At 41.3% G+C, this 17,802-nt stretch overlaps 1 protein-coding gene across 5 annotated transcripts in view; it reads right to left on the bottom strand.

The window, feature by feature from the left end:
* Positions 1-15,351, bottom strand: part of xrn2 (5'-3' exoribonuclease 2) — a 45,567-nt gene extending 30,216 nt beyond the window's left edge. For 3 of the 5 annotated variants that reach the window (XM_032543796.1, XM_032543795.1, XM_032543797.1), the window contains exons 1-18: positions 15,082-15,350; positions 14,385-14,512; positions 13,274-13,385; positions 12,104-12,215; positions 11,599-11,657; positions 11,335-11,424; positions 11,052-11,124; positions 10,642-10,692; positions 10,300-10,457; positions 9,855-9,929; positions 9,548-9,681; positions 6,588-6,645; positions 6,389-6,496; positions 5,808-5,852; positions 5,200-5,331; positions 4,805-4,849; positions 3,425-3,519; positions 12-147 (exon numbers count right to left, since the gene is read on the bottom strand). In XM_032543796.1, coding sequence (XP_032399687.1) covers positions 12-147; positions 3,425-3,519; positions 4,805-4,849; positions 5,200-5,331; positions 5,808-5,852; positions 6,389-6,496; positions 6,588-6,645; positions 9,548-9,681; positions 9,855-9,929; positions 10,300-10,457; positions 10,642-10,692; positions 11,052-11,124; positions 11,335-11,424; positions 11,599-11,657; positions 12,104-12,215; positions 13,274-13,385; positions 14,385-14,512; positions 15,082-15,156 — 1,686 coding nt within the window. In that variant the 5' untranslated portion in view covers positions 15,157-15,350. Of the gene's footprint in view, positions 1-11; positions 148-3,424; positions 3,520-4,804; positions 4,850-5,199; positions 5,332-5,807; positions 5,853-6,388; positions 6,497-6,587; positions 6,646-9,547; positions 9,682-9,854; positions 9,930-10,299; positions 10,458-10,641; positions 10,693-11,051; positions 11,125-11,334; positions 11,425-11,598; positions 11,658-12,103; positions 12,216-13,273; positions 13,386-14,384; positions 14,513-15,081 lie in introns of all 5 variants that reach the window. The other 2 variants (XM_032543794.1, XM_032543793.1) reach the window with 2 other exon arrangements.
* Positions 15,352-17,802: the final 2,451 nt, after the last annotated feature.

The following is a 17,802-nucleotide window of genomic DNA, read 5'->3' on the forward strand; positions in this document are numbered from 1 at the left end:
TTCAGCGTTACCTGGTAATAGTAGCGCAGCACCCAGCAGAGACCCTCCACGTACGACTTGACCACCTTCTTCCTGAAGTCCTCATCCTCCACGTCCACGTCAAACTTGGTCTTGTAGTATCTCTGCTTCCAGCCGTCCTCCCACAACCTGCAGCACACATGGACACAAATATTTCGAATATATGTATTGTGTTTTAATAATCCAAACTATAGAGAAGATGGATTAGATTTTGGATTTCCTCATATCATAATATGGCATAAGAGTAGTCTTTTCCTGGTCTTAAAGGCTGCATTACAGTAAAGTGACATCATTTTCTGACCTTACCATATAATTATTTGCCTTTACCCACTTAGTCATTAAATCTACATTACTCATTATTTATCTAAAATCTCATTATGTAAATGTTTTCCAAAAGGACTACTAGCGGTATTGATAGAGGTATTTGTATACAAATATTGTGATATTTGATTTTCTCCATATCCCCCAGCCCTATACCACGGTATACCTTAAAACAGGTAACTGGCCCAGGCCAATGCCTAGACGTGACCTTCTAAAACTTCACACCACATAACAGCAGAGTCAGGGGGAAAATATGGAAAGAGCGACCAATTCCAGGTTAGAAATCAGGAATACTCCATACAGTATCCATCCCGTTTAATGCCCACAGTTCAAAGATCGAGGATGTGATGTTCTCACTCTGGTCAGAATACACATCTGGAAAGAACCAGCGTAAACTATGAGCCAGTGCTTTCATTACAACTGTTCCTCCAGCGAGCAACGACTTCACAATGTGTTGGATTTGCACCATGGGCGTCTACAGACAGTATTTAAGTCTTGTTTCTAATGTATTATAATATTGAACCATTCTCGTGGTAATCAGCTGTCTGCATGCTGTGGGTTTAACATGCGTTTTCCCAACACTGACATTGAAATGTACAATTACGTTTGTAGAGTAAATGTATATACCTAAACGATCCATTTGCTTATCAAAATGCTGCTCTGTTCATCTATAGGCAGAAAAGAAAACTGCATTAACTTTCTTCCTGCTGCTGGAATAGTTTAATGGCTTTGACTTCTTGGTAGATTTGGGGCGGCGATGCCATTCTGCACGCATAATCAAGGCCGTCCAGCATCTGTCTGGTCCGCAGGGAGCACCGACTCCTGAGAGGAAAGCCTCCATGAATACCAATTTAGCCCGATGGATTTAGCAGCTTTGACGAGTGCGTCACAGAGGACTTTATTCGAATATTCCTGCTTTCCATGTTAATCATGAGCAGAGGGAAGTGGGAGCTGTTCAGCAGAGGGGTGTGTGTGTGTGTGTGTTTGTGAGAGAGAGAGAGAGAGAGAGAGAGTGAAGAGTTTTCAACAGCTTGTGCTGCAGCACTGTGGCAATAATGAGCGAATCTCTCTGCTCGTGTTTGTTAACGCCATCTTTGCTGGTCCGTAAAGATTTATTTTAAAGCCATTTTAGTAACTACATGCACACAAGGGTTGAACAATAGTACACTGATCTGGATCGATATATCAATTCAATGATCCAATATTATCATTGTAAAGTGAACATATGGATACATCTCTTTAAATTCCCACCTTATATGTACTTATTAAATAGAACACTTTGGTTTCCATTTAAGTTTAGTTGCCTTTTGTGAGTTATATTAATTCAATGATTGTTGAAGTTCAACTCCGACCTGCAGCCCTTTTCTCCATGTCATTCTCCCCCTCTCTCTCCCCTTTCATGTCTTCAGCTTTCCTATCAAAATAAAGGCCGAAATTGAAGAAGAAAAAAATCTTGAAAAAAAACCCGACAGACATAGGAAGGAGTGCGTTTGACTGAAGCGTACGCTAGCCTACTCACAGAGTGACGGCTGACTCGTTGTGAATGGGTCCAGCACGGGTTGAATGGCGGGTCAGCTGAGTTACACAAGTTTGAGTATGAAATATCTATCATCACTGTACTGCATTTTTATGAACTATGATATTCTGGCCATGGGTCACATCTCTCGCCCAGGTCCAGCAGGCTACGTCTCACACGCTGTTACTCAACGAACTGAAGTTAGTTGATTTTAATAACTTCTGTGTTTTTTGCCGTGCCGGCCGCAATAACAGAGTTATCAACAGAAACACTGGTACAAACACAGGTTTCCTTCTCATGCTCAACAATATACAGCTGTGTTAATAACAACTACAACTGTAGACTAATGTCAGCAGTGTGGACCGGCGCTGTGTCTCTCCATGCTGCTGGGGAACCGTGAGTGGGTGAATGTGGGCGGGGCTGCGCGGAGAGTAAGAAGAGAGATCCACACTGGCACAGCTTTACAGAAGAAATGGGTCATGTAACGCAACATTAAACCATATTAATAAAAACGACATTGCTTCATTTGTTGAAAGGCAGCGGACGCGAGGACGTTAGGTGCACCGGTGCGACCTAGGATTTAAGTCGCACCCTTACAAATTTTGATTGAACTCTAGAACCCTGTAAGTAAATTATGATATCGTTGTGAAGAGAAATATTGTATTGTGATAAAGACTGGTGATGTCAAATGAAATGTCAAAATGTATTATTTTTTGCTAAAATAGCAAGGCAGGTAATCTTTCTCAAAAAGTGTTCAAAGTATAAAAAAAAATATTTTTCAAAATAATATCCCGACAACTTTAAGTTAATAATTTTTAATCATTCAAACCATTTCCAATATGAATTACTCTTAGATATACTGACATATATAGCAACTGTAAGTCACTTTGAATAAAAGTGTCAGCTAAATGACATGTAATATAACAGCTGATTGAGCTGAAACGTTGTGTACGAACAAAGTGTTTAAACTTTATGGAGCCTATCAATTAAGTATTGTTTTTTTTTGTTGAAAGATTCCAGTTCAATAAGTTTTTATACAAAAAATAAAAAAATGAACAGGTGGTTGCCAAAGGGGGCAACTAGAGGCCACAAAATGGTTGCCAATTGATTCAATCTGGTTGTTACTAGTTACTGTAAATGTTAAAAACATGAAGTGCCATGGCTGAAGAGCATCCTATGAGTCAGAGCAGTCAGTTATAAAGTGTCAGTGCATTGTTTCCAGGAGGAAACATGTAAACAGTTTAGTTTTTATCCCAGCCAGGTGAAAACAAATTACCCAAAGTCAGATTTTTATAGACTGATCTCAAACTGTCATTGACAACCTTAACTCACAGTACTGTGTTTATTAAATAGATTTAGGGTTTTTATTAAATAAAAACTAAAAATGACACATTCATGGTAGTGTTTACGGTGGAACAAGACATGCATCTACCATCTCTGCAGCGAGTTGCATTGTGGGTAATGTAGGCACCAGGTTTCGACAAAGAAGAATTTGTGGAATTAAAAAAAAAAAGACGGCATTTAGTTCTGCTCCCCCCCCCCACCCCCACTAAGACCCCTCAGGTTTACCTGACGTTGTCTTCCGGCTCCGGCTCGCTGTCACTGTCCTCAGCTTTCCTCTTCATCCCCCGGTTGTCTGCGCTGCCGCTGGCCCCTGCAGACGACTGGGCAGGAGAAATAACGGACTTCAATCATACTTCAAAAGTAATCTTATCAATTTAAATATGTTCAAAAACTAATATTGTTTGAAGAAGAAGAAGAAAAAAAAATAATCAATCACAACCATAACTACTTAGCCTTCCATTTTCTGAAGCCTTTGTGCACATTTAATTCATGAACTAATGTATGGTCGGCTATAAATGGTCAATATTTAGGGCTTTTGTATGAATACCGAAATTTGAATAGCAAAAAATTCAATACTAATTTAGCGTTGAAATTGCTATTCAAATGTGACCTTTTTGTTTTTTTAATAAATGTTATAAATAACGTTATCTAATCTCCCTCTTCTCGCCTCGGCCTACCAGCACGTGTCACTCATGTCATGTCTTATGAACAATAACTTAGCGGGAGGGAGGAACAAGACATTGTGAGGTCTAAGCTAATGTTAGTACTGAGTAACGTTAGTACAGCATCGCGGAGCTAACGTTGCGTACCGAGTAACGTTGGTACAAGGAGGAGAGACAGGCTGCTGCTTATAAAATACTAAAATAGTAGTGGCCGCACCGTTTGGCTTAGTTATTAATGTCGTTAGCATCGTTTGTTACTTGACAAATTGTTTGGGCTGTCCTTTCTAACATGTCATTGTCTAATTGAGCTAACTGAGCTGCTTCATTACACTTGTTAGATGTTTCATTACAGAGTTCTGATTGGTGTTTGTGCTCGTGTTGGAAAACTAATTTGTAAACAAAGTTGCGTGCAGGTCCCCTCAAGGCCAGGCTAATGTTGGAAGTCCCTCTAGTGGACAGAACATGTAACAACCACATGGTTGTAGTGGCATTGACCAAGCATATGCCTGGGTAGTGTAGTACATATTATTCAAATATTTCAAAAAAATGTAAAATGGAATTCGAATGGTATTATAGAGGAAGACTGACAGCTCTAGTCGATATATTTGAAGATGTACACCGGCAGAAAACTAAACTTGTGAAGTGGACACATGACAATGAACGGAAATACAGCGTCCATGCTGTAACAAACTGTTCTGTGTTGTACATCCTTAATCCAACCTCAAATATCCAAAGAAAACACAACGGCATGAAATTATAACCAGACTAGAGACGTTTTTTTTTTAAGGATAACATTTCTACAGTTTGCTAAAAGAAAAATTAGCTTTTGGACAAACTGTGTTTGATCTTTGGTTTAATTTTTTTAACTTTTCTCTGCCATGTTGTGTGTGTGTGTGTGTGTGTGTGTGTATATGTATTATATATTGTTGTTTATGTATCTTACATTGCCACCGTTCTTCATTGTGGCCTTCAGGAACTGAGCAGCATCCTGAAAAAAAATAAAAATATAATGAACACTTCCTGTCCTCTCCAACACATCAATTCAAAATACTGTTGTAACATCTAGGTTTTATTGTCAAATTATTACATTTCATAAGAACGTTCTCGTCAGCAACTCAGGATATGACATACATTTTGTGTACACTGCAAACGGATATTAATCTTTATAATCACATGTATTTTAATGTATTTTACTTGTTATAATCACAAGTAAAACACAATTTTACTATAATAATATAAAGTACTAAGTTTTTAAGAACCTGGAATTTGTCAGAATACTTTTCCAGATTCCCAGAGACGCACAGTAAATCCACGTCTTATTTAAACAACCTGGCGTACCTTGTTGTGCTGCATCCTCATGTCGTAGGCCTGGTGCCGGGCGTTCTGGACGGCCTCGGGTCGGTCTCTTCTCCCCAGGGCCTGAGGGGCAAACTGACCCGTGGTCATGTAGGCGGGACCCCGCTGCTCTGCCTGTAATAACACGGAGGGGAAAAACAAAAAAATGTCATCCCTGTGAAAAAGTCAGTATACGAGCATTGAAAATCCGATACACTGCAGCCGCTTTATTATGTTTAGATGCACAATCGCTGAAGGACGCCTAAAGTCTCGTTCATACAGGTTTTCCAGGTAATAGTTTGCATCCATGCCTGTCCGGACCTGTATAATGTAGTGATAGTGAAGAATTTACAACTACGCCAAAAGATTCATTTGTACCTTAGAATAATTATTCCAAAATAGTTTCAGTGGCTTATCAACTCATAACAGGGTGAACGGCACTTTTGCTATATCGGCTATAACCACACTATGCAAATTTGCCAGATGAGGTACCGTATCGGTAGTTCAAATGATTGAATGAATGTAGATCGGTAATGGACAGTTCTACTTCCAAACTGTAGGGGGACCGAAGACAAAAAGGCTTTGGTGTTGCTTTAAAGCAATTTACTCACCTTCATCCTTTTTCGTTTCTCTTTCATTCTTCTCTTAAAGCCTTCCTAAAAGAAAGAACATGTGAATCAATCACAGAAAGCAATTAATTAAGGTTGAAATAGAAGTCCTTACTACTGTGGTACAATGTGGACTGTCTCGAGCTGTGGGATCCAACAGCAGTTTCTGTCTCATAGGACTGGGGATCATTTAAACCTCAGTTTTGGAACCAAAACCCGCCCAATACTTTTTGCATTATTTTATATTGAGAAATATAAACCAACAAAGGTTGCCTTAAACTACCCTATTGTATTGTGCCGGTTTTGGTACCAAAAAGTACTTCTCCCATTTCTTTAAATTTGACATATATAAACCAAAAGTTCTTTTATAAACACAAGAAGCACTGCAAAAACTTAAAATAGACAGTAGTTTGCAAAATTTAGATTTAACTCAGAATAAAAAAAAAGAGGTACTTTAGTTTCCATCATTGTGTGCTGCAGACACATTTCAGCCCCTATCAAAAAAGGCTTAATACAACTTTCTACATCTATAAAATAAGCTAAAAAAGGTTAATAATCCCTGTGTGAAGTTGCAGAAAGCTTACATCGTCCTCTTTGCGTTTCTTGAAGATGTTGTCCTCAGCCACGCCCACCGCCTGCATGATCAGCTCCACCCTCTCCAGGTTCACGTAGCCGTTCTCTGTTAGGTAGCCCTGAACACAAACACCGGTGGGGTTAGGCCAATGTACCAGGGATGCTTTAAAGATAAATTGTCCACAACTGGAAACGTGTGCCAATACTCACTCCAGTTTTGTGCACAACGTCTTTGTAGATGTTGACCAGTCGATCTATCGCTCCCTCTCTGTAAGAAACAAAAACGCCATGAATAATTAAAAGGCGAGGCGTTCAGTGTAAATTTAAATGAGAATCAGATTAGGACACTGAACCCACAACAAACTCCAATTTATCTTTTACAGCAGGATATTTGGCTGCCCTCTCAGCCACTTTGGCACGTAACCAACAAACATTTGGTGCTCTATTTTATCCTCAAATGAAGAAAAAAAAAAAAGTATTTGAAATAGACAATAGAAGTCTGAGCTTCCCCCAGTTTTTAGTCTGATCAGTGTTGGAGGTTAAAGTTAAGTGATGGCGGGATTACCAACACTGTGAAAGCAAGTAATGAGGCTTCTTCTATACAGAGAGTAAAGGAAACAGCTGCACCGTCTAAAGCAACATAATACCACTGTCCTGCAATTAACCCGTTTTTTGTAGCTTAAAAGAAAGCAGAAAAAAAAAAAAAAAAAAAAAAATAGCATTTGAAGAAAGCATAACAAAATCCGGGTGTGGGAGAAGTTCGGAGAAGACATGGAGAAGGACTTTCGGTCGGCACCAAGGTGCTTCTGGAAAACCGTTCGCCACCTCAGGAAGGGGAAGCGAGGAATCATCCAAGCTGTATACAGTAAGGGTGGGACCTTGTTGACCTCAACTGAGGAGGTAATAGGGCGGTGGAAGGAGCACTTTGAGGAACTCCTAAATCCAGCTTATACGCCCTCTTTGGTGGAGGCAGAGCTGGAGGATGATGGGGGATTGTCGTCAATTTCCCTGGTGGAAGTCGCTGAGGTAGTCAAACAACTCCACAGCGGCAAAGCCCCAGGGATTGATGAGATCCGTCCAGAAATGCTGAAAGCTCTGGGTGTGGAGGGGCTGTCTTGGTTGACACGCCTCTTCAACATTGCGTGGAAGTCTGGGACGGTGCCTAAGGAGTGGCAGACCGGGGTGGTGGTTCCCCTCTTCAAAAAGGGGGACCAGAGGGTGTGTGCCAATTACAGGGGTATCACACTTCTCAGCCTCCCTGGTAAAGTCTACTCCAAGGTGCTGGAAAGGAGGGTTCGGCCGATAGTCGAACCTCTGATTGAAGAGGAACAATGCGGATTCCGTCCTGGTCGTGGAACAACGGATCAGATCTTTACTCTCGCAAGGATCTTGGAGGGGGCCTGGGAGTATGCCCAACCAGTCTACATGTGTTTTGTGGATCTGGAGAAGGCGTATGACCGGGTCCCCCGGGAGAAATTGTGGGAGGTGCTGCGGGAATATGGGGTGAGGGGGTCCCTTCTTAGGGCCATCCAATCTCTGTATGACCAAAGCGAGAGCTGTGTCCGGGTTCTCGGCAGTAAGTCGGACTCGTTCCAGGTGAGGGTTGGCCTCCGCCAGGGCTGCGCTTTGTCACCAATCCTGTTTGTAATATTTATGGACAGGATATCGAGGCGTAGTCGGGGCGGGGAGGGGTTGCAGTTCGGTGGGCTCGGGATCTCATCGCTGCTTTTTGCAGATGATGTGGTCCTGATGGCATCATCGGTCTGTGACCTTCAGCACTCACTGGATCGGTTCGCAGCCGAGTGTGAAGCGGCTGGGATGAGGATCAGCACCTCTAAATCTGAGGCCATGGTTCTCAGCAGGAAACCGATGGAGTGCTTTCTTCGGGTGGGGAGTGAGTCCTTACCCCAAGTGAAGGAGTTTAAGTACCTTGGGGTCTTGTTCGCGAGTGAGGGGACTATGGAGCGTGAGATTGGTCGGAGAATCGGAGCAGCCGGTGCGGTATTACATTCCATTTATCGCACCGTTGTGACGAAAAGAGAGCTGAGCCAGAAGGCAAAGCTCTCGATCTACCGGGCAATTTTCGTTCCTACCCTCACCTATGGTCATGAAGGCTGGGTCATGACCGAAAGAACGAGATCCAGGGTACAAGCGGCCGAAATGGGTTTCCTCAGGAGGGTGGCTGGCGTCTCCCTTAGAGATAGGGTGAGAAGCTCAGTCATCCGAGAGGAGCTCGGAGTAGAGCCACTGCTCCTTCGCGTCGAAAGGAGCCAGTTGAGGTGGTTCGGGCATCTGGTAAGGATGCCTCCTGGGCGCCTCCCTAGGGAGGTGTTCCAGGCACGTCCAGCTGGGAGGAGGCCTCGGGGAAGACCCAGGACTAGGTGGAGAGATTATATCTCCAACCTGGCCTGGGAACGCCTCGGGATCCCCCAGTCGGAGCTGGTTGATGTGGCTCGGGAAAGGGAAGTTTGGGGTCCCCTACAGGAGCTGCTGCCCCCGCGACCCGATACCGGATGAAGATGGATGGATGGATAACAAAATCCTGTCACTACATGAGTAAATGTATTATCACTCAGTACTTTTTAAAATGGTCTAATGTGTAGAAATTTCTCACATTTAGCGTTGAGATCATATATTGCAATCAACTCTCGCACCACACAGTTAAAAAAAATACGCATTACTGCTACGGTAGCCCCCACGCTTCAAAAAGCCGTTCTCTTGGTCTTTTCAATATCCTTTTTTCTTTTTCTGAGCAAAGAAGAAGACTCCTGCTCCTGAAATTTGGATTTTGAATACGTGTTGTCCTCCATGTTTCCTTCTTCTAACTTGCTGGGGCCGGGAAGCAACGATACCCATTGGCAACATTAGCAGCAGCTGTGAGTTTATCATGTGACAGCGAAAACACGAAAGGCGGAGCAGTATGTCCTGTATGTCCCTTACCGGCTATTTCAAAATGGTACATGAATATGGAGCGTCTATTCGAGTTCATGCAAGTGCACATTTTGTGAACAGGCAACATCGATTTTGATAATAACTAAACACGTTACACACTTGAATTTAAAACAGAGTGTTTAGGTTTTTAAAGGACTAACGGATACAACTGCTAACAACCGCTCTAAAATTCATACAACCTTTCAGCATAAAAAAAACAAACACATTTTGGAGCCCACCTGATCTCTAAGGACGGCAGGTGCGGCAGGAAGTCATTTCCAACAAAGAAACACATGAAGACCCAGTCGTCTACGCTCCTCTCAAAGTCAAAGGGAAACGGCAGGCTGGCCATGGTCAGCTCTCTGGTCAGGTACTGGAAACACGGAGGGAGGGAAGAGTAAGTTACCTGGGAGGTGCTTTTATTTATAAGGGAAAAGACGGACACTGGAAGTGCAACTTTTGGCAAATCACAGTCACTTTTTAAAACAAAGGAAGCATGATTGACAATGAAAGGATTTTTCCCCAATAAAAAGATAAATATCATACCTCCCGTAGCACACACAGTCTGATAAATATGAACTCCTGTTCAGACACTGGCATTGTGTCTGCAAACTCATCATGCTGAAAGAAGAAAACAGAAATCAAGTCTCATATGTGGCACATTTTTGGACATACAGACAGAAAGAGATCATTTAAAACACTATAATTGTTGCAGAAACCACATTAAAATATACATCAGATAGGAAGGTGAAAATATGACCAGATCACAAGATTCATTTATGCTGTTTTGATCACAAAAATGTCCATATTGCTTCACAGCACGGTTTGACTTTTGCTGATTTAAACTCATCACTACAAAATGTGTCAAGCCTAATGCAAAAAGAAAATATATCACTGCTTTACTGTTTCTTTGTAGCTGAAGTAGAGTGTAAAACATACCATAGATATGGTATTTAACACTTCCTACTTCAGAAGTCCAAGCTGAGCTCACCTCTCCCTGTTTCTCTCTGGCCACACCCTGACAGTCTTTGATTTCATGACCCATCTGTCCACAGAGCGCACATGGGCGGGGTTTGTTGGGTTTAAACTCCTCTCGGATGATGGTGAAGTTTGGCTCGTGGGTGGCCAGGCCCAGCATGATGAGGTCAGCTGATCACAAGCACAGAATGAACAATATGTTGTGTTTCAGGATGACAAAGTTGTTTACATCGTTCAAAGTAGTAGCAATGAAATAAGCATTACTTCTGGCTCCTAACATTTAATTGTCTCATATTTTATTGAAGTTATTCATAATTTCTTTTACATTTTTCCAGACTGAAATGTGAAGGCTTACCATCAGCTCCACACAGGCAGTGGTGTGTGTTGGGGTCGTGGTTGGGCTGAGCTGTGAATCACAAACATGAGTCAATTAAATGCCCTACTGTTTGTGCACAGGTTTGGAAAAAATTTTGAGCCTTAGTATCAACATAACATTCAACACTTTCATCATACTGTGAGTATCAAGTCTGACTAAATTCTGCCATGTGCAAATAATGCACCATACTCATTACTGCCTCATCTTGTGAGCTTTATGTGTTTTTGTATTTATTACTATCTTTTAAGGTTCTTTTGTGTATAGTTATTGTAAAGGTATGATTGTGGTATGTGTTGTTTCTACCATGCAACAGTATTTGTGATGTAATGAAATCCTTTGTATCACAACAGCATCATATTTTAAAGTGTATCAGTTGAAGGGAGCTGTACCTCTCTGTCTCCTGATGTAGTCCATAATCTTGTGTTCACCTTCCCCAGGAACACTAGCATCAGACAGAAGGACCTGGATATAAAAATAGAAAAGTAACTGAAGGTTAGTGACTGAACACAGTCCATGACAACATAAAACTAGGGTGCAACATATTAACTGCCAAGAGCTAAAACATAAGAGTAATCTACCAACTGTTAGGTCTTTAAATGCCAAAAACAAAAATACATTTCTTGCTGCATTTAAAAAGCTGTGCAGCAAAGTTACACACACACACACACACACCGTGATGTTTTTCCATCCTGGATCATTGCTGAGTCTGTCTGCGACGTAGTAACGAAGACACTGTGCCAGGTTGTCCATGAACTCTGTTCCCTGGAGACAAAAGAAGACAAATCATGTAATTCTGCTGTTGCAAGCAAAACACAGTATTTTTACACTAGAAGAAAAAAAAAAGTGCATCATGAAAACAAACATGAAAAACAGATGAAAGATACAAAATACCCAGTATATTTATATATATATATAAAAAATACTTATCCCACTTACTGGAGTGATGCAGTTGCTGTCAAACCTCTCTTTAATCTCCTCGGGTGGAAGATAACCTCCTGTAGAGGAAATATGAATGAAGGATTAACATAAAAACACAGATAGTCACATAAATAGACAACACAACAACTGCAATCACAGAGTATTCATGTACTCATGCAGAGTGAGTTCTGGTTAATTCTGCTATTTTTAGCCAGTGAATTTTAAAAATCACTGGCCTAAGTAAATTCTTCAGATAAATGAAATAACTGTTGGGGTAATATCACTGCACAAAGAGGCACAAAAAGCGACAGATGAGTGAAGTGAAAAAGTAGCACAGCAGGTGTGTTTTATAGCCTGGAACTGTCTGTACAATTTTGCATAAAGCCATTAAAAGAAAACAAAATTGAGTCCCAGTATTTCCTGTCCTGGAGCTTAGAGAAAATATCGTAATGCTGCAACGCTCCGTACAATCTGAGATATAAGTCAACATACAACCTCTGTAGAAAGACTGTCACACACACACCTCTCTGAATGACCTCCTCCCTTATGCGAGTCTTCTCCTCTGTCAACTCCACTCCTTCTTTGGAGGCCCGAAAGCGCCGAGAGCGCTGCTGGTTCATTTTGGCCCGCGGAGCCTGGTGGAGTTAAATATGGTGTTAGTCCTACAGCAGCTGGTTTCAGGTCAGTCAAAGCATTTTCCATGTCTATATTAACCCAAATAACATTGGATTCATTTGAATATGATAGATAAAACAACTACCCGAAAGGGGAACTAGCAATCATCTTTGGTTAGAACTATTATTTTATTATCCATTTTTAAATAATGTTTAAGTTCCAAGGGGTACATACAACAAAGCAAGACAGCCACGGAGTAAAGAATAAAACCCTCCTTTTAGCCCCCCTTAAAAACAACCAAGACAAAAAAAACTAAACCAGGACAAAAACACAGATTTGCATAGTTGAGGCATACTAAAAGTAATTAGTCAAAATGGGTTACTTAAGCCATTGTGTGTTATCTGGAAATGTACTTTGAGATCTCAGACCATGCTAGGCCACTCTGAAGGGTCCGTGCACCATCCTTCCCAATATAGTCCAAGAAGGGTCCCAGATATTTAAAAAAAGGCACGTCTCTGAACCAGAATCATAGCAATTTCTTGTACGTAATCGCAGTTTGTTTTCTAGCCAAAATTAATTGCTAACATTAGCTAAGGTTGTAAGTTATGGGATTGTCAAATTTGTAACTAAATAAGTGACTATTGGTCAGACTGTTGAACGAAATCTAGACCTAAAAAAAAACATGTAATAGGTTTTCCGGTCAGCGCCCTTGATCAAGGCACTGGCTCAGATCTGGAGCTGGTCCCATAGCTGCTCTCTGCTCCCTTGAGGAATGGGTTAAATGCAGAGAATGAATTTCGCTACATGTATGTGACAATAAAGTACCTGTATCTATGCTAGCGGCGGCAGTCACTTGTTGTGGTAGCAACTTCAAACATCCTGGGCTGTAGCTTCCCTCAAAATCATTGCAGCTCTACCTTTAGCCAAACTGAGTACTGCCCTACCCGCCATGTTTTCCCATAAAATTAAAATAAAATGAAAAAATACTTGACTGATAAAATCTACTAAATGCTTTATTTTCTGGTAAATGGCCAAACTTTTCTCTGGCGGAAGGTTTCCATCACTGAAAGTTACTCACCACTCCATCGATGGCCATGTAGAGAACTCTCCTGGGTCGAACGATATTGAACAGACGGTCGATGTACTCAAAAATGGCGACCATCATCTCGTCCTCATTTTTAGGAGCGGGCCTGTAGACAGCAGAGGTCAGAAGTGAAAGAAGTATGCAGGGGGTGCGAGGGCATGCTTTGTCTTTTTTTTGTCGCTTATTCATAAATGTACCGTAGCCAATTACTTTTAGAAAACCTGCCGTTTATAGTTCCCCTGTTTGGTATGAGCTGATAGCCTCGTTAAAACAATCCCACAGACCAACACCCAAATTCGCAACTTTTACCATCGTAGCAACTTTGGCTACATATTATTGCTTGATTTGTGTTTATCAAAGTCCCTTTATTGCTCTAAATATTTAGAATTCAATGTCTAGAGCTGCAACTACGTTTTTTTTATATCATTAATCTGTTGATTCTTTAGTCTATGTCAGAAAAATGTCTGCACGTTATGAGGGAATGATCCAATTGTGATTATTTTGATTGATATTGCGATATGACTCACGCTATTGGAGGGAACAATGAGTTTGTATCAATCATTTGCATTGAAAAATATTAAAATCTACAAAAGGTAAAATGATTCCTAGTGAGTTTTTTGAGAGGATCTGTACAAAACAAAGCTTTGTTCTTTAGTCTGTAAGAAAGAATTTGTAGACTGGGACGTCTCTGCAGAACTACAATACTTCATTCAGAATAGTTCGACACATATTTGGCCTCTAGTCAGAAAACAGTGAAAATGTTCACAAAGCCCAGAGGCCACGATTATATCTTCAATTTGCTCGCTATGTCTGACCAATAGTTCAAAACATTTAATTCACAAAAAGAAGAAAAAAGCACCAGATTGGAGAAACTAATTTAAATATAACACCAAAATGCATCATTGTAACTTCAGGGACAAATGTTTATCAATCCTGGTACATATTTAAATTTTTACTCAGTTGGCAAGATTTAAGTATATGTATTCTAAAAAAAAACAAATGGGTCAAACATAACCATGACTTTGTAGAAACATAGAAGTTGGCACTAAAATAAATTGCAAAACAAGTGTAATGTGTAAAACAAAGTGCGCAAATAAGCTCCTACTTGTCTTCTGGATGTGTACAAGGGTGAATGATCCCGTTCATGTCCAAGTACAAGTTGTCGAACTCCACCTCGTTGGGGTTTGGCTTGGTCGTATCGACAGGGATACGGACTCCATTACATTCTTTCCCCTGTGAAGATAAAACGGGACACAAACAATTCCCCTTGTTTTACAAACTACGTGTTTTCTCACACACATTAAAACTGCGCTGGTTTTAACTTCTCTTCCAACCGCCTGCCTGCAACAGCGTTTCCCCTAAAAGCAAAGTGTTTTGGACCGGTTCCTACCGCCAGAAGTTCCGCACGGTGAACTCAGGGGGGCAGACCGGATTAGTGCACGTTCACGTGAGCGGCAACCGCTTCGTACGCTTACCACCGCGGTCAAAACCGCTTTCTCGCAACCGCATGACATGCGTTGAAATGACTAGGGAAGGTGCGTTTTCTCGCGGCAACATGAAAGTCCACTCAAGACAACATGCGTACTTCGTTTTTCGTGTCGTTGGTGACGAACCGAAACTTTCAAAACACATAAAAACACCGACGACACGGCATTAACGATCGAGAAGACACACACCCAGCTGTAATCACTAAATAAGATGTATTCATGAGAATATCACTACTTAAAAGCGTCTTCTCGCTAACGTTAACGCGACATGTAAACGGTCTCGGTTGCTAGCTAACATGCTAGCTATCCACTTACCTTTTCCTCCACACAATGCACAACGATTGACGCATATTTTCTGCTAAGCCAACGGAAAAACGCCGGGACTCCCATCTCCGGTAATTATTCGTTTCTCTGTCAGTTTGTAAAAACAATGTGAACTCTTAATGGAACAGTTAAAATAGCTGAATTAAAACACAAGAGTTGTTGTGGATGAGTGGCCTACATGCAGTTGGCCATCAACATGGCCATTATGTACAGTTTCCGGTTCGTTTCGGCTTTATCCGGAGCATTACGGAAGCAACACGTGCCCACAGCGACCCCAACGACCATAAACGGTACTGCAGCGGTCCGGACTGCAGTATAACCTGGAATAAGGTCTCAGATCCAAGTAAGTAAGTAAGTAAGTAAAAGTTTATTTATATAGCACCTTTCACAGGTATAAGGCCACAAAGTGCTTCACAACAACAAAAACATTAATATCATAAAATACACACAATAAAAGCACAATAAAAGACAGTACATGATCATATCAACCCACAAATAGCTAATTGAAAGCCTGAACAAGTACAAATACCACACTTTAAAATACTCTTTTGCAAAACTCCTGCTTTGAAAATGTTACTTAAGTAAAATTAGGCTATGTGTTTTTGTTTGAGCAACAGAAAAATAAAGTATATGCTTAAACATAGGAGAAAAAAAAGTATAGTGTAGTAAGAGACAACATGTTTAGATAAGACTATAGATTCTGTAAAGTGGAAACAGTGATGAATGATTAGAAATCATGATGATGTTAAGACCCCTTTGCAACTGAGGCTGGACAAAATGTCTCATTTCAACTAATTGAAAAACTGCAAAACAATTTGCTACAGTGAAAATGTAGGCCTAATGTAGGCCTGTATTTTAAATCATTATTTATTATTATTATTATTATTTACCAAGACGTACATTGTTGTTTTAACGCACTGGTCAATATTGAGTTTTTGCGCTATTTTGCTTCCATAATACAATAAGGGGTTTAACAGAGGTGTTTTCCATATATCTTTCCGAGCCTGATTAATACATTTGATTCTGTGTGAGCCTTGGAGGATCGTTTCCAACTGCAATTGTATTCTGGTTGAATCTCCATCATCCACGGTCTGATGTTACATAATGTTCATTTAATGGGGACTCTGCAACACCACATTTAAGGGGAATTAGATTTTTTCTCTCCCTCCTATTCTATCTGGTTCATGCAGGGGGGAGGATGGAGGGAAGGAGAGGGAGGGGGGGGGGGGGCGGAGGGCCATTAGCCTCCTCTCTTCAGGCAGGGTGGGTCTGACATCAACACTGCAGTATTATTACTGCAAAGAGCTGCTGATGGAAAGCACTTGGCCTGCTCCGACGGGCCATTTCCATAAACATTTATGCTACAGTTGCAGGTAATAGGACCAAGCCAGCATTTCAGCGTTCGCGAAGGGGAAACGGAGTAGATGGAGGGAAATCTGATGCAAATTGAGAAAAACCTCTCTTAGACTGAGGTGTTAAGCTCAGGAATGTGACACGAAAACACATTTTGACAGTTGTGGACGATGCATTCACTGAATTCATGTAAAAAGTATACACGCTCACTCTGTGCCTTGGCCTCCAGCCGACTGGTTTCCATAAAGTCCTTGTTGATTAAAAAAATTGAAATTGAATTCTCCCAAAACAAACATCACGCTCAAGTTGCAGTTTTAGGATTCCAGCAGTCAGAACTTGTATTTCAGTCAAACAGCTGAAAGCTGCCACAGTTTTGCAGACCGGTTCACTCCCTATCTCACTCCCTATCTCACTCCCTATCAAGCCCCATTGTACCAACCTGGACACTTCCAGAGAGTGGAAGTTCTCCCCTTATTAGACATTCTCTGAGCTTTGTTTCTTCAAACTGGATCAAACCAAATCAAATCCTGCAGGTTCTCTCAGTTTGTATGTGAGCTGATTTTTCTGGTATTCCCTGACTTGATGTCCTCCAACACGAAGATGACTTAAAGAGAGAGAGCGCCCTCACCTGGTCGATCATCACTATTATAACCTGAATGATCTTCACTCCAGCTTCCGTGTGTGTGTGTGTGTGTGTGTGTGTGTGTGTGGTGTGTGTGTGTGTGTGTGTGTGTGTGTGTGCGCGCATGTGTGCATGAAACAGCTGGAAAACACACATAAGAAATGGAGACATGTTGGACAAATGCCCAACATGTCTCCATTTCTTATGTGTGTTTTTCTAGCTGTTTCATTGGTGAAGCTACTAACATAAACTGAAAAGTATTTAAATACTCTGTAAATATCTATCTCATGTAGGCCTATAGACTACTATAAAAAGTCATTTTATTAAAGGTGCCCTGCCACATGTATTTCATGACTTTGTGGTAATGTCTGAAGTTCTACCATGGACTCTGTAACTTGGTTACCTTGGTTACCTTGTTTCCAGCCATTCTGGTGTGGTATAGGAAGCCTGCAGGAAGACTCATCGACATTCAACGAGCTACGCTGCTTGACTCTGATTGGCTAACAACTGGCCAATGACAGCCTGGCTATCAGCATCCTTTACCCAGCTCATGCATATTAATGAGCTCAGGCAGCATGACATCAGACTGACCAGCTGTTGTGATTGGTCTGATTTCTCCTCTTATTTCTTTCCAGTGGCTAGAGCTGACAGAGGAGGTAGCAGTTCATCTTCACATTCACCACATAACACACACACACACACACACACACACACACACACATATGGACCTGACATAT

This window comes from Etheostoma spectabile, chromosome 18 (genome assembly GCF_008692095.1).
Source record: "Etheostoma spectabile isolate EspeVRDwgs_2016 chromosome 18, UIUC_Espe_1.0, whole genome shotgun sequence".
Taxonomy (NCBI): domain Eukaryota; kingdom Metazoa; phylum Chordata; class Actinopteri; order Perciformes; family Percidae; genus Etheostoma; species Etheostoma spectabile.